This window comes from Octodon degus, unplaced genomic scaffold (assembly GCF_000260255.1).
Source record: "Octodon degus isolate 3935 unplaced genomic scaffold, OctDeg1.0 scaffold00140, whole genome shotgun sequence".
NCBI lineage: Eukaryota > Metazoa > Chordata > Mammalia > Rodentia > Octodontidae > Octodon > Octodon degus.
Window position 1 is genome coordinate 2,312,870 of NW_004524716.1, and position 16,872 is coordinate 2,329,741.

A 16,872-nucleotide genomic window follows, 5' to 3' on the forward strand; every position below is an offset into this window, starting at 1 on the left:
GCACTGGGAGACACGGGACTGGCCGGGAGTCAGGGACTAGTTGTAAGGCGAGGCTCCCACGGACGCAGCGGCTCCACTTTGGTTTACAGCGTCGGCTTCTCCCGAAGTCCCATCTGAGCAGGGCAGATGCCACCAATCACTTCTGTCCAGGTGGACAGACTTGCTTCTTTCCTAATAAAGTGCAGATGGTCATAGGATACTGGTCTGTCACCTGCCAGCTTCAGTCAACAATGAAGAATAAAAAAATTTTTTAAAAGACACCCCTCTGGACATATATATCTCTCTATATATATTCTTTTCTTTTTTATATATAAAGCCTCAAATATAGAACTTTTAAACTGATGTCTCAGACTGTAAGCGTAGGACAAACTTATGAGACTTGGGGTCTATAAACTCTTCAGAGAGTACGATGAACGGGATTTTCTTCACATTGACGATGAGGCTGAAGTCCAAGCATTTAAGGGCGAAAACAATTCCATCCCGTAAGCCGTTCGTCACGGCTTCGTCACTGATCAGTCTCCACTGCGTTGAGAGCCAGCGCTCCTTGTCGTACTGCAAGGTGGGGCCTGCACTGAGGTACCGCTCCAGGAAGGCCTGAAAGCACAGACAGAGCGTTAGGCAAGAACCGCGGCCGGGGTTGGGTGGGGTGGGATGGGGTGTCCTGTGGGGGGGTGCTGCTCTTCCCACATCTGGGAACACGTTTCCCCAAGGCACTAACGGTCTTCAGCCAGCGCATGCTCTACTACACTGGATGCCCCCCCCCCCCCCCGTCATACCTCCTGCTCAGTGGCATTTCCCACTTCTGCTAGTGCCCAAGCGGAGGAGGGCTGGAGCTGCCCACAGAAGTAAACCACTGGGGCTGGCTGGACGCCGCCACTGATGCTCCAGCCCTCAAAGGGCCCAGGCCCACCATCTACGTACTTCTCTCCCTCTTTCAACCAGATAGAAAGCTCCTTGGGGTGCAGGCACAAGGGGGTGCTTGGCACATGGTTGCTGCATCAACAGAATACCAGAATCGCATTGAAGAAAGTGCCTGCTCTACCATTTACTGACGCTACGACTTTGCATGACTGATGGACCTTCTCTGTAAGTCCAGAGGCCAGTGCTACTCCTACACTTTGAATCTGAAATGTCCCCCAAACGTCCCATGCTGAAGCACTGGTCTCCAGCTGATGGGCCTCTGGAGGTGGTGTCCAGCTAGAGAGAAACCGGGAACATGTCCTTGAGTAACTGGGACCCCGACTCCCTCCACTGTTTGCTTCCTAGCTGTCACTAGGGACTAGCTTTCCTTCCCCCACACCCCACCTGCCACGATGTTGTTCTTCCACAGAGAAACTACAGAGCCCGGAGACCACGGACTGAAGCTTCTAAGCCCGTAAGCTAAAAGCCATCTTTCCCCCTTTTCAATTGTTCTTCTTGGCTGTTTTATGGTAGCAACGGAAAGCTGACGCTGCAAGACTTCAAGCTAACAACCGCCAACCCTGGAGGTTGAGAACTCAGAAATCACACAGCTCTGCCTGGTGACAGTAAGCACAATCAGGGTGACTGATGGTTATTCCACACTGAACTTGTGTGCACACCTGGCCGGCCAAGAGACCGACAGGCCAGCATCCCCCTCCGTCTCCCGAGTTCTCCCTCTAGGGGCACCCTGCTCTCTGAGTTGGCTGATCAACATCCTCACGTGTGCCTTTCCTCCGCCTACACACTCTTCTCCACATTCCTCCTTGACCTGCAGATCTCAAGCCACCTCTCTGAGCTTCTCCAGTGCATTAACACACACTGCTCAGACTTGCTATAATCAACTGCACACTCTCCTGTGAGACTTTGCTTTCAGACTTCTTAGTGTTAGCTTGGTTGCTTTTTCCCATACCAGACTTCACTCTCCTTTAGAAAGAAGAAAATACGTTTTTTTTTTTTTTTTTTTTTTTTTTTTTTTGCGGTACCGGAGATTGAACTCAGGCCCTTGCGCTTGCCAGGCAAGTGCTTATTCTACTGAGCTATGGCCCCAGCCCCTCTATTTTTTGAAATTTGACTTTTCAATGTGCATGGGCACAGACTAGAAGCTCAAGTGCGTGTGAATTAAATGTGTGTAACATTTTAGCTGTGAGAAGAAGCAACACCAAGCCAGTAGTACAAACAGAAAAATACTAAGGTTTATTAATCTGGTCCTAGACACAGGCCCAGAACCATTTTAAAGGGGGAACTCCTTAAATCTACACCTTGTTGCTACTGCCAGGTATATTATTTCTTAGGGGGTGGGGCATCTATTCTAAGGCAGGAAGTGGGGCTTTACCTCCTTCTGTACCTCTAACATAAAAACAGCTCCAATCAATCATGTGAAAAAGAAGCAACAAGGGAAATGAAATAATTTATAGAATAATTTAAAGGAAAATTAATTAACATGAGAAATTTTCCATCACCAGTTACTGAAGAAACATACATTAAATTATTTCCTGGGCCGGGGAGATAGCTCAGTAGAATAAGCGCTTCCCTGGCAAGTGCAAGGGCCTGAGTTCAATCCCCGGTTCTGATTTAAAAAAAAAACAAACAAAAAACCCAAATTAACTAAAATTTCCTTCTCTACAAGGGCAAGGATTAAAAAGAATGATAACGTTCCATGCTGCCAAGTCTGTGCGGGAAGATAAAGTCTCTGCTGCCAGAGGCAGGAGTATGGAATGGTAACAGTGCTGAGAAGAAAAAAATCTATCTTTGTTGTTTTTTGTTTTTATTTTTGTTTTTTTTCCCATAATTTTATTGAGAGACAAATAGCAATGAGACAATTTCAAACCAAATTGGTAGGACAGTTTCAATAATTAACTCATTGCATACATTCTTCCTAGTGGTTAATTGCTGTGCAAGATGCGGACATGATATCCTATTTACAAACACTATTATAACAAATCCCTCTATTCATTAAGAGAATGTAACTATATATCTATCCTAACAAGGCAGAAGGATTTTTTTTTTTTTTTGCGGCTCCGAATGCCTTCAGGGCAGCTTTGGCTGGCTGGAGTCGTGGGGATCGAACCGAACCACAGCAACCTGAGCCGGACTGCTTTGTTGAAGCAGCCACTTAAAGAACTGAGCTAAGGGGCAGGGCTCCAAAAATCTGTAACTTTCTCTACTAGAAATTGATCCTTCAGAAATGAAATACTGGGGGCTGGAGAGATGGCTCAGTGGTCTAAAGCACCTACTTGAAACAAGCTTGGCAAAGCACAGGGACCGCGGTTCAATCCCCCAGCACCACATGCCAGCCAGCCCCGCCCCCTGGTGGGCTGAGCTGGCCACACACACACACACACACAATAAATAAATGTAATAAATAAAAATAAATAAATATGTGAAAAAAAAAGAAATGAAATACTTATACAAATACATATGAAAAGAAGACATTCACTGCAAAGCTGTTCAGAACACACGACGACATGTTGGGGAGCAAATCCTGGTCCCTGTGTCTGCCTAAGCAGGCGCTTTAATCCACTGAGCTATCTGGCCAGTCTGATTCACTCTCATTCACTCTCTACCATGTGATTTATATATCATAGTGGGGCCAGGGAGATAGCTTAGTAGAATTAAGTGCAAGTGCAAGGGCCTGAGTTCAATCCCCAGTACCACACACACACACACACAAATATATATATATATATATATATATATATATATATATATATATAGTCATTCTTACAACCCCACTGGGGAAATATTAGTAATATCCCCATTTCATAAAAGGGAAAGCAGTGTGTAGTTAACTTATACAGTCATAAATCAGTTTACTAGTACAGCCAAGATCATTCTTTGATGAGACAGCACTTGCTACATCCTGAACCTATTTTACCTCCTTGGCCACCTCTCTCCACTATACACATCGATATTTCTTATAATATCCCAGAAAGTACACTAATATCATAATCCAAAAGACCATTCAACAAAACTGATTGTGCAAATCCAAAATGCCTAACACAGCAATGGTATTACTTCCATGGTAACAGTAGCTATTTAGTTAGCCTTTTATCTTATGATAGGTGCTATTTTAAACATTTTACGTGAATTAATTTTTTAGCTCCCCAAATGACCAAATGAGTTAGACACGATTATTATCCCCAGTTTATGGGTTAGGAAAAGGAGGCTGAGCACCAGCAAGTATTTTCCCAGGTTATAAGCTAGTTGGAGGAAAAAGCCCGGTTAGAAAGAGTCAGTTCAGGGCCAGGGAGATGGCTCAGTGGAATAAGCACTTCCCTGGCAAGTGCAAGGGTCTGAGTTCAATCCCTGGTTCCGCCAAAAAAAATATTGACAACTCATAAACTCACAGGGGGGCCGGAGAAATAGCTCAGTAGGATAAGCGCTTGCCTGGCAAGTACAAGGGCCTGAGTTCAATCCCCAGTTCCGCAAAAAAAAAAAAAAAAAAGTCAGTTCAGCTCCAGCATACACAGAATATCCCTAACCACTGTGCTGTCCTGCTTCTAAGGTGAGTGGTTCTGTTAGAAACCAGAGGCCTCTGAAAGACACACTTAAAAACAATTGTACTGGAGTCATAAATAGGAACCACTAATTCGTACCACTTGATTTTTTTTTGGAGAGGCCTTTGATTTCATCCTTCCTGGTACAGGTTGAGCATCCCTAACCTAAAAAATTTAAATCTAAAATGTCCCCAGCCATTTTTTGTTTGGCATCAGCATGACACTATAGGTCTGATGTTCAATGCACACAAACTATTTCATAAGCTAATTATTAAAGATATTCAGGCTATGTGCATGAAATACATATGAAGCATAAGTGAATTTTGTGCTTAGACTTGGGTCTCCCTCCAAGAGTATCCTGCTGTATCTATGCAAATATTCTGAAACCTGAAAATAATGCCACACCTTAAACTCCTTTGGGTCTAAGCATTTTATTATTTATTTATTTATTTATTTTTTGGCGGAACCGAGGATTGAACTCAGGTCCTTGTCCTTGCCTGGCAAGTGCTTATTCTACTGAGCCATCTCCCCGGCCCCAGGGTCTAAGCATCTTAGATCAGGCTACTCAACCAACGACACCCTAAACTGTGCCTGGCCGAGCGTGGTGACCAGTTGGGCCTGTACCTTGGGGGTCATGCTGTTGGTGATGCAGAAGGCCAGATGCTGCAGGATGCTCTCCATGCTGTGGTAGTGTTGCTGCCGAGTGGTTCGCAGGTACTTCTGCAGCGCCCTCGCCATGGATGGGAAAATGGCTTGCGCTGCCTCCCTGGGGTCCATCACCTCCCCTGGGGCTTTCTGCTGCTCCTCAGCCTGGAGACGCTGGATGTGGATGAATGCCTCTTCCACGGCCACCACCAGCCTGGGAAGCGACACGACATCGCCATCAGGGTGAAACCCATCACCGTGCTTGAGAGCGGTCCCACAGGGCTTAGAGAGCCACCTGCTTAAGCTGATCTTGCCACTAACTTCACTGCCACTAACCTAGCGAGCCTCAACCACACTCTTCTTCAAAGGGCTGGGGGAAAGAGGGAGAAAGACAATTAAGAGCAAAAATAAGATGAACTTGGGAACCTCCAATCAATTTTTTATTTCTAAAAAGAGAGTTTCGCTTTAAGGAGTTTGAAGGCCCCTCAAAACTGTCTAAAAAGGGCTCTGCACACAGGAGAGGCAGCTCGTGTGCAGAAGCAGCTTACGAAGAACCAGAGATTGGGCCCCCAGATCTAGTCACCCACTCCACCTGGTCCGGTGGCCCCTGGGAAAAGGAAGGAAGAGGCATAACATACTTAAGGGAAACCATCTGCTATAATGTTGCTCAATAATGCCCCTCAAAAGGGTCATGTGGTCAGAGGTGGGACTGTGGAAAGTGACTGGATCATGGGGCACCAGCCTCGGCAACTCCCTGAGTTTATAGCTATTATAGCTATTAGGAGGTGAGGCCTTGCTGGAGGAGGGAGGTCACCGCTGCATAACCCGGAAGGGATCATCTTCTCTCTGGCCCCTTTCCCTTTTCCTCTCTGCTTCCTGGTTTCCATGCGGTGAGCAACTACCCTCTTGCACCACAATGTCTCTGTCACATCACCAGCTTAAAGCAGATGGAACTCCCTGGCCACGCCAAAACCACGAGCTAGAACAAATCGTGCCTTTCCAAAACTGATTTATGTGAGGCGTTTTGTTACAGTGACGGGACGCTGATCAACACAGACTACTGGTACTGAGAAAAGAAGTCACTGCTAGGACGCCACCTGACCATGTTCAGAAGCCCTTGGGACCAGACGGTGGGATGAGTTTGGAAAGGTTCGGACATGCTGACCAGAGAAGCTCTCGCATGTCACATGCAGAGCTCAAGGGCGATTACAGTGTATATTCAGAAGCCGAGTGTGCCAATGGGAATGTGTTGGTGAGGTTTCCAGCAAGAATAAGAACCCTATGGGAACCGGACTGGAGCCATGCAGGTTATTCTGGCAAAGAACTTGTCAACATTTTGTCCATGTCCTAAGACAATGAGATTACATTTAAACACGAGAGACTAATTAATCTGGCAAAGGAAACTGAAAAGCAGTGAAATATTCAGGCCGTGGCATGTGTATGCTGACTGCTCTTAGCTTCATTTAAAGTGTAAATCATTAGCAAAAACCAGAGTGGAAAGAGTTGACAAACTTGCAGTTTGGCCAGAAGGCATTCAAAGCTGAGGAAAGGAAGGGGTGGCTGAAAAGATTAGGGCCCTTTAAAAAAAAAAGTGTCAAGTGTTTTGCACTGTGACACAGGAAAGATGCTCTGAGAACATCTCAAGAATTGGTCCGGCTTTGACTCCCTGCAGTCTGACAGGGGTAAAAGTGTGAAAGCTTTTATTTGAAAACTACTCTGACAAGATACTATCAGTGTGCCCTGTTCCTGCAGGGACACCTAGGAAGGTGCTTCCTAAAGATTCACTTCACAATTCAGCCATCTAGGCACTCGGGGGCCGCTGTGTCCAGGGTCCCAGGAGCCCCAGCTCCTGCTATGGTTAGTGGCAAACCTTGGCATTGTCTCCACGAGGCCGGCTGTACAGCACACAGAATACAGTACTTGTGGGACCATGGAGGCCTCCAGTTGAACGATGTCAAAGAAGGCCGGCTGTCAGTATTCCTACAGGCAGGCACTGAGAGGTCAATGCATGAAGCTATACTAGTCAAAGTGAAATGGAGTGCAAATTCTGGGAAGGTTAGCGACACCAAGAACACTATTATGCCTGCTGAAGAATGCAGCAGGAGCTGGGTGGAGTCAGCCCCAGAGAGATGCCTTGTGGGTTGCAAACAGCAACGCCACAGCAGCTGGAATATCCAAGGTTTTTGGAGCTCATATCATCCTACCATGTTCTCTGGGTGCTGGACACGAAGCTATGAAGTTTAATGTCCACCCTCCTACAGTCTGGTCTTGCTGAGGTCCCATCTCTCTTTTCTATGTTCCCTGTCTTCCCTTTTGGAATGGGAATGCCTGCGCTGTGTCGTTGTATCTTGAAAGGACCTAACTTTCTGATTTTTATGAAGGCTTTATAGCAAAGAACTTGCCTTAAGTTCTGGAGAAGACTGAATTTGGACTTTTGAGAAATGCTAGAACTGTCAAGACATTACTAACTTCTGGAGATGGACCAAATGCATTTCATATAATGAGATAGATATGACCTTGGGCAGGGGGCATGGGCAGAATAACATGGTGTAAATCCAAGATGTCCCCCAGCAGGCTCACACACTCAGAGGTGAAGGTCTGGAAGGTAACTGGATCACAGGGCATCAACCTCAGCAAAGGATTAACAGCTGAATGGGCTGCGAGGAGGAAGGGCTGGCTGCAGGAACAGAACCCAGAAGAGTATGCCTCCGCTCCTTCCTCACACCCCACTTCGTGGCTGCCACGAGTACCTTTCTTCTACCACTGTAGCCACCAAGATGCTTCCACCTTGTCAATGGAACCTAAGGCAATGGAGCCAACTGACAATGGCCTAGAAGTTAAAATTCATCTTTCCTCTTTAAAGCTGATTTATGTCAGGTACTTTGCCACAGTGACAGAAAGCTGATTAATACACCGCCTTTGTCCTTTATCTCTAATTAACAGGAGCAGATGTGGAAAATCAGCAAGGGTTGAGGGAGCAGGACAGGCCACAGTCCAGCGGTGGCAACACCTGGGAATCTGTTAGAAATGCAAAATCCCAGTCCCATCCCACAAGGACCAAAATGGCACCGTGACCTTTGCAGGTGGGCTGAGCCTGGAATCTAGGTTAACAAGACCTTCTTGGGACAGGAACGTCCAAGGCAGTTGTACTCCAAAGGCTCACAGAAGTCACATCTGTAAACAAAAACTTTGTCCTGCCAGTGATAGGAGCGAGAAGGAGGCGCCTGGTGGGGGTGGGCCTCGTACCTTGCTCTCCGTTTCTTTACCCGACGTTCATGCTCAGCCTCTTCATAATACAACTCGTTGTGGCTCGAGTCCCTGCGCCTGGCAGCTGCAGCAATCATAGCCCGGGACTGACCAGTGGCGTTGTTACTGGGGCCTTTGGGGAAGGAAAAAGGGAGAGGCTCAGCTTTGATGCAAGGTGCTGGGAGAGGAGCAGAAAACAAGCACCAGGGTTGATCCGTGCTGCCCACCCTTCCACTATGAAGCAAACACACACAAATCCTAGTTGTAGCATCACAGGAGTGAAGACCTCACATTCCCCACGGCCATAAAAAGAGCCATGAAGTCTGACCCAATCTGATTGAAAGAAACGGAAAAACAACTCAGACGGGGATAAAGAATGTCTGACCTGTAGCCAAAAACAACACGTGGCATGTGCTGAAGATGTCATTTGTCATCTGTTGCACAAAGTTTCAGTTTGGCTGTAAAGGCAGCTGGGACATCACAATGAGAGAATAAGTGGGACAGGAGAACAAGGACAGATAGAGAAAGAAAATCAAAGGACAAGGGACACGGATTACATATAGAAAAACAAGCGAGGCTGGAATGTCACAGCGGCCGTTGTGACTTTTAAATACCACTAGTTAAGGACATACAAAATGGCCCATTTATTAATTCTAACTTAGAACTTCTATGTCATCCCCTGGCCACTGACTACCTTAACTTGTCACAAAGACATGGCAGATTCCAAGCTTTCTTTCAGACTTATTCGTCTGGAGACTTGGTTTCTCTTGGGGCAACATCCTAAATTCCCAGGTCACAAGTGAAATTTACCAGTACTTCAGGATTCACAAGAAGTCATACATTTCATCTAAAGGAAAAAAAAAAATCAGGGAGGATATTGCCACTAAACTCTGGTGCTACACATAAATCACCTTACTTGTTGAAGACATGATCTCCTTGGAGCCTGCAAAGCTCCTGCCCTGACCCAAGGTGCCCAGCAAGACACGACACGGTATCTCATTTCTCACACTTGAACATGTGATACCCACCAGCCCAGCTTAGACTTCCTTCGCCTGGTTTTCAGCCCCCTGCTACCACTTAACCCCAGCTCCCAGCCAACACAGAGAAACCAGGTGCCCCAACTGTGGTGATTTATAGTCCGAAAGGACTTGGGTAGCTTTCTCAGACTTTGAGTTACATCCAAAGTTTGAAAATTAGTCCTTTCCTAATAGCTTTCAACATAAGGGGGTCCCAGCAGGAAGCAGGAAACACATTACTATTGTTTTCAATAGTAAAAATCCCCAAATGAATGCACTTCCCACATTTGGAGACTGTAAATCAACAACCTCCTGAAAATGTATGCCTACCTTTTCTCAAGCAAGAAACTGGTCTGAAATGAGAATGTACGTAAGGTAAGCACCTCACAGGCGCTGTTTTAAGGCACGTACCATCGACGTTGTAGACTTTCAACCCGGCCATGTGCTTGGCTGCTCGGAACTTGGAAGCTGTGAGGAGGTTTGGGTTATAGATGGTGAAATCTTTGTAGTAATTTTCCAGAACCACCAAAGCTGCTCTTTGGATACTGTAAAAAGAAGGTGAAATTAATGCAAAGCAGAATTAGCAGTTCCCAAGTTAAAAATCCCCGTTCAGAATCAGGTACGGTGAACAAACATCCAGGACAGCCTCACGCCGAGGTGATCTTCTGGTTTCCACACACCCAGTGTCTCCAGGATAGAAATGTAAAGACCCAACTAAGCCACAGCACCAAGTGGTTTCCTTGTAAGCTCCCGCCAGTAGCCGCCGCCCAACCAGCCAACAGCTGAGTGGGGAAGAAGTTACAACTTGCAGCCGACATTTAGGCTCAGGCAACACAGAACTTTTCCAAGAGACTTACTGATGGACACAGAGTGAGAGGACAAAGCACGGACTCAGGTTTCCCTGGACCCGAGTCAGTGTTTTGTCTCAGAGCTGAGGAATCCTGGGTTTTAGGTCCTGTGTGGATCAGAACAATGGCATGCACACAGGGTAGAGCGCACTTAAAAGAAGGCTTCATTGGAGACCATTTGAGCTTTACGGTCCCCAGTGCCCTTGGATGGCTGTCTCCGGCTCTCAGGAGACGGGCAGCAAGGGTACTACCGCTGTCCCAAGGTTCTGAGGTCATCAAGCTCTCATCTGCTTAGATCTTGAGGGAGCAGTAGGGAAAGGCAGACAGAGAATGTCTGCGGCAGGAGTGTGGACGTGGGGAGGGCGCCCATGCTCAGAAGGGAGCACTACTGGACAAGAACCCGCTCTGGGTCTCACACATGGGATGCCTACCCCCTCACAAAGAAACTTGCTATGGTGTGGTGAGGGTTTTTCACACAGCCCATCTTTCCTGGCCCAGCAGTTATTCAAGGTAAGAAACCAAAGCTCATTTTAGTTTGACCAATTTTGCATGCTTATATCTGTAATCAGAGCAACTGCACTGAAGACAATAATGTGCAACATAACAACCAGTGTTGAATACCTATTCAGTTCATTTTTTAAAACATTGTGTATCATTTCTAATGTCTTATCTACTATTTTTCTGTTCTCTTTAAATTTTTAAAAACCCTAATAGATCTAATAATTACATTTACCTAAGATGTGGTGTCTAAGATCAGAGTGTCAGCTCAACTGCATTTCTATCTACTACCCACAAATAATCTAAAACTGAAATTAAGAAGAAAACCCTCTTAAAATAGTGTGAAAAATAGTAAAATGCTCAGGAATAAATTTAAGCAAAGAAGTGGGAGACTTGTATACCAAAAACTATGAAACACAGGTAAGAAAAATTAGAACAGATTTAAATGAGCTACACCATGCCATAGATGGTGAAACTCCGTATCTACAGATGAAAATTCTTTCCAAATGGATATAAAGATTTAATACAACCTATACCAAAATCTCAGCATGATCCTGTGGAATGTGAAGCCTAACCCCAAGATGTATTTGGAAATATAAAAGACCCAGTGTATTAAAACATTTTAACAAAAAGAACCCCCCCCCAAAAAAAATGTCTATGACCCATGCAATGGCATACACCCAATATACTGGAGCGCTGGAGCCCCGATGCAGACTGTGGGCTCCCACAGACCTCAGGCTCTTCCCCCTGTAGTGTGCAGCCTGTGAAAAAGCGTACAGCCCCCTGCACCTCTCGAGGCCGTTCACCACTCACCAGGGTGATAAATACCACACCTGTGTCTTTATTGGGCCCTTCAGACTCGCATTCCTAGGACTGTGCTGAACAGATGGGCTCAGGAGGATGATTTAGGAGGGCCAGAGGACCTGGACAGCACCGCCTCTGACTCCTGGATGACCACCGTGCACTCGGGTGCTCCTGCGGCAGCCTGAGGACCCTCACTTCACACCAGACGATACAGCGCCCAAGCCACCTTGTGGATTTGTCAACACACGCTCTCCGCTTGGATCTAAAAGGACCTAGAAGTCAGACAGCTAAGTGACAGCAGTCATGACAGTGCTTCTTAGATCTATCACCAGTAGTGCTATGAGCAGTTATCCTCACCCATCCTACAAATATAAACTAAACAGTCCTAAGAGCAAATTCCCATTTGGGAAGTCCTAGCCACTCCATCACTCAGTGGCTCTGTTTACGTACCAGTGCAAAGCGCTGGGGACAGATGAGAAAAGCTTCGCCGTGGCCAGATCCGCGAAGCATAAGCCACGGGACAAGGGTGCTCTCCTGAAATATGTGGAGCTTGACCAAGCACCCAGGACAGCTTCAGTACTGACCCAGGATGGCACACACTGGCAGCTTCCCTGGGCAGCTGGCACTTGAGCTGAGGTTTGTGTCACCACGGATTTTTTGCATAGAAGTCCATGCCACTTGCTGTGAGCTCTGGCAGGGCTCAAGCCTAGCAGGGCCCCAGCCTCCTCCCTGTCCCTCTGCCTGTGGCATTGTCTGCAGAAAGGCAAGTGTGCCTTTTTCGTCCCTCTTCCATCCAGATACTTCCCATGCCCCTCTTCCTGGTAACAGACATGTGCTAGTGTGCACCTACATCACTTACTACCCTACTCACCCGTTGATTTTCTAGAGTCCTACACTTTTGTGAGAGGAGTCCCTCTGTGCAGAAATAAGCCCAGTCCTACAAGCAGACACTGTGTGTTCAAGCCATTCCAATTCATAGACCTATACTGACAAATTTCTCTTGGCATCTGAATTCCAGCAGCAAATTATTTTCATAATCCAAATTGAAAACTTAAAAGGCAATTGTGAAAGTTCTCCTCAGGCCTGGTTTCAAAGCAAAACCCTCTTGTGGCTGTTGGGTTCTACTTTTCTGCTCAGCCAGGCCACCAGGAGGAACTCAGGGAGCCCCAGTACCTCATTTGGGGCCAGGAAGAGAAACTGCGATGTTGCTCACTCCATGTCACACCACAGGCTACTGCCCTGTTCTTCTGTCTAGGCCCAGCTCCAGCTGGGACCACACTACGCCACCTTCCATCTCAGGGCCTCTGGCAAATGCTGTCTATGCTAGGGCAAGGCCCAGGCTGCAGCAGCCTGTCTAAGAGCAGAGCCCAAGGCACCCCCTGGTAAGAGCCCCAATGCCTGGATGTGAGGCTCAGCCTTCCCAGGGCTAGAGAACCTCCGCTCCAAAAACTCCACAAAGGGAGAAGGGAGTGCTCTCCTCATCCTTAGCCTGACTTCTCAGCGGAGGCCCCACTGCGACTCTGAGCCGGCACGGAGCTGGCTGGCCTCCCAGGCTGACACAGTAAGCTGGAGATGACAACTCAGCGCCAAGTTTACAAATGCCTCCAAGAGCTGTGCACTCCTGCCCACAGAAAATAATTGTTGCCTGACATTCAACAAACATAGCAACTCTAAGGAATGACAGTTTCTACACAACTAAAGATAATACGTAACTACTGTGTCCAGCTTTAAAAAAAAAAAATGGGTATGGACTTCTGGATTAAAATCCCACATGTGTCCTCCACCTTTTTACAGAGTAAACTATAACATGTGTTGTGGAGACCTGGGAAGGTGACTGTGTGTCTTCATCACTGAACTGTGTCCTGTCCACAACAGAAGACAAAGGTACAATGAGCAACCATTAGCCAGCAGCCCCATGCTCCATGCGGCAGGCTGCAGGGCAGCGGGTATGCTCCAGGCTCTCTGGTTTACCCCTATCCTACTCCCTTACTACTGGCTATCGAAGTTGGTCTACTTGCTGTACCTTAGCACTAGTCTAAGTCACGGTCCCCACAAAGCCAGGATGTGGACAGCAGCTATCCCCTTGGCCAATGGAGGGGCGCAGAATTCTTTCTGCCTTTGCTTCTCCAAACATGGCACCATACCGGGCCGGAGCAGGATTGACCGCTTTGAAGAAGCCTTCCCATGCTCTCTGTATCCGACCAATCTGCTCCTAAACTCACAGCATCCAAACCCACCATGTAGGCTCTGTGGTGTCTTCCAAGGAGTCAAGCTAGCCTTGCTTGTTCAGTGTCTCATGTACAGTGTTCCCCATGCCCAAGGATACCTGTAGGATTTTCTCCACAGGCACGTTAGCTCCACTTGTCTATCCGTGAAACCCTAGAATTCCTATAGTCTAGGGTCAACCCTGAGAATACATTTCACAAAACTATGCAATTTCTGAGGCAAAAAAGGCCTCAGAGATCAATGCAAGCAAACCCTTCAACTAACGCCAACCTCTAGGCCAGGTAATCTCTGGGGTAGGAAGAAAGAGAAAAATCAAGGTTGTGAGGAACCTGCTACCTCCCATCACTACTTTATTCAGAGGCAAAAGGCAGTGACTGGGAGGTCAGCAAGCCTCAGGCTGGAACCCTCTCCTACAGTTAAGGGGAGCCTGAGGTGCAGATTGTAGACCCCACCAGGGGCCTAAAGCAAGGGACCTTCTCCACCAAAGTCACATGCCAATACACTCTGTCCTGTCGCTAACCAGTGAGATCCTCCTTCATAGACACACAGATTTCTGGAAAAAAGCACATAGAGATATTCCTAGTTAGGACAGAATATCACTTAACACCTGCACGTAAAAAAAAAACACAGGAATCCAGAAACCTATGAAAAGACAACATAGGAAACAGAACACTCAGGCTCCAAAGCAGCTGATGTCATCAGTAAAGGAACCTCCTCTTCTATGCTTGGGCTCAAGCTGGCTCAAACCTGAGCATGCAGGAAAAATGGGGACAGCACCAGATTAGCTGGGGACAAGCTGAAAGGTGAAATGTTGTGGTGTTTTGTGCTAAGCGACCCATTAAACACCTCATGTCACTGGCAGCCGTTACAAAGACACTGGGGTGTCAGGGGAGAGGAGCTGACCCCACCAGAGGGGGGAAGCAAGCACCTGGAAACAGTTCAAATTTTAGTTGATGAAAATCTGAAGGATGCGTTTTTAAAGATAAATCCTGAAAAAAACAGGAGTGCAAATTTTAAAATAAGGTCTAGATTCTAACATCACCCCCAAGCTCCACATAGGCCCGAGTCCCGATAAACAATGTGAGAGGACACACACACACACACACACACACACACACACACATGCAAATGGTGCAGGCCACAGGGATCAGACAGAAAGCTTGGCTCTGTAACTGATTCCTTTTTCTTTGTTTTTGTATTAATGCATTTAGCACAGGGTCTACAGGGTTTCACTACACAGATCAGACTCATAGTGATCCTCTTGTTTTCAGCCTCCCAAGCACTGGGACTACCATGCCTATCTCAGTTGCCATCTCAGCACGCGTTAGGGGAGGGGTTGTAATGGCCTGTGGTGCAGGAGACTGAACCCTGGCCACTGCGCTCTGCCTAAGCAGGTGCTTTAGTTTGCTGAGCTATGTGGCTGGCCCTTGTAACTGATTCTTAATTTTAAGCAATTATTAATTTCTTCAAACCTCAGATTCCTCATCTGTAGAACAGGAATAATGACCCAGAAAACCCTGCTATGGTATGTGGGCTTCAAAATACACATGTATAAAGTTTATTATCAAAAAGGTAATAGGATGACGAGACAGGCCAGTGCAGAGAGCAATCTCAGCGAAAGTTCACTAGATCCAAAGATACCAGGCACTGGCCAAGGTGGCACCTGCTTGTGGAAGCTGTCTCCTGAGCTTTATCACTACTGGGGACAATTCTGACTCCTAGGTCTTTTTGAAACTACAGATGTAGCTAGAATGTAGACCAGGAAAAAAAAAAAATACTGGGGACTTGGGAGTTCACTCTCTACTTTCCTCCCTGGTTTAAGCAATAATTAAGAAAATGCATTTTAAAGTGTCTATCCCACGGCCAATGCCTCAAAGATGGTAGCGCTGGAAAAGCCACCCTATCCCCCATGTGCACCTGCAACAAAGGGCCTCCATACAGGTCCTGGCGGCAGGGCCCTCTGCAGTTCTCCTTAGGAACAGGGATCAGAAAGCTCTGTTCCACTTTGCTGCAGTGTTTCCTGTCATTTCTGAGCCTCTTGGAAATCACATCTACCTGGAGGGTGGTATCCATGATACCGATGGTAAAGCAACACTAAGAATCATAAGGTCTGGTTTTCAGACGTGATCTTGTTTTTATTCTTTTTAATTTTATAGAAGTCATTTCCCTTTTCCCAGCCTGTGATGGAGAGATAATACCAATCGCTACATGTGGTTGTTGAAAAGAACAAATGAATCATGCCAGTGAAAGCATTTATAGACTATAAAACATTATGCAAATACAAGATATTATCATGTCACTAACAATGAGGATGAGCACTCCGTAGCAGGGTTATGGTTGGCTGATAGCTAGAATATTCATGCGGTGTTTAGGCATAAAAACACGACTTGATTTCCATGTATACTGAATCACTGTAATGGTCTGGCTCTTAAATGGTCCCCAATGGCTATGCGTTGAAGGCTTGGCTACCAGCTTGAGCCTTTCTGATGCTACAGAAAGGCAGTAGAATCTTCAAGAAGGGGGGCGGGTCCAGAGGAAGGAAGTGACTGTGTGCTCGTGAAGGAAGTTCAGTGACCCTCTCCTCTTTCCACCTCTCTCTGCTTTCCAGTGCCATAACACAAGAAGCGCCCTCTCGACTACCTAGGACCTACCGTGATGTCCTGTCTGACCAAAGGCCTAGAGCAATGGGACCCGGGGACCGCAAACCAAGCCTCTGAAGCTGGTTTGATTCAAGAATCAAAAAAATCAGAATTCATCTCAGTATTTTAGTAAGTCAAGCCATGTAACAATTATTATTTTTTAAAAAATATATTTGGTTGTTACAGGATCTCACTACACATCTGGGACTTGTGGTGATCCTCTTGCTTTCAGCCTCCCCAGTGCTGGGATTACAGGCATGCGCCACCACACCCTGACTCGGTCTTCAGCTCAGTGCGCCCTAAGGGTGGGGCCGGCAGGGGATAGAGCCACTGTCCCTGTGCTTGCCTAAGCAGGTGCTTTAGTCTGCTGAGTTATCTCGCTGGCCCACAATCAGTTTGATAGTACAAGCTCTGGTATCTGACTGAGAAAGAAGGTTTACTTTCACAGTACTGAAAGAATCCTTGCCGTTCTTCTAGTCCATCTACCACTTCT

The 16,872-nt window shown here is 46.7% G+C and overlaps 1 protein-coding gene across 3 annotated transcripts in view; it reads right to left on the reverse strand.

Moving 5' to 3' along the window:
- Positions 1-275: 275 nt before the first annotated feature.
- Positions 276-16,872, reverse strand: part of Vangl1 (VANGL planar cell polarity protein 1) — a 49,381-nt gene continuing 32,784 nt past the window's right edge. For 2 of the 3 annotated variants that reach the window (XM_004641661.2, XM_023701745.1), the window contains exons 5-8: positions 9,776-9,909; positions 8,349-8,481; positions 5,082-5,316; positions 311-594 (exon numbers count right to left, since the gene is read on the reverse strand). In XM_004641661.2, coding sequence (XP_004641718.1) covers positions 334-594; positions 5,082-5,316; positions 8,349-8,481; positions 9,776-9,909 — 763 coding nt within the window. In that variant the 3' untranslated portion in view covers positions 311-333. Of the gene's footprint in view, positions 595-5,081; positions 5,317-8,348; positions 8,482-9,775; positions 9,910-16,872 lie in introns of all 3 variants that reach the window. The other variant, XM_004641662.3, reaches the window with a different exon arrangement.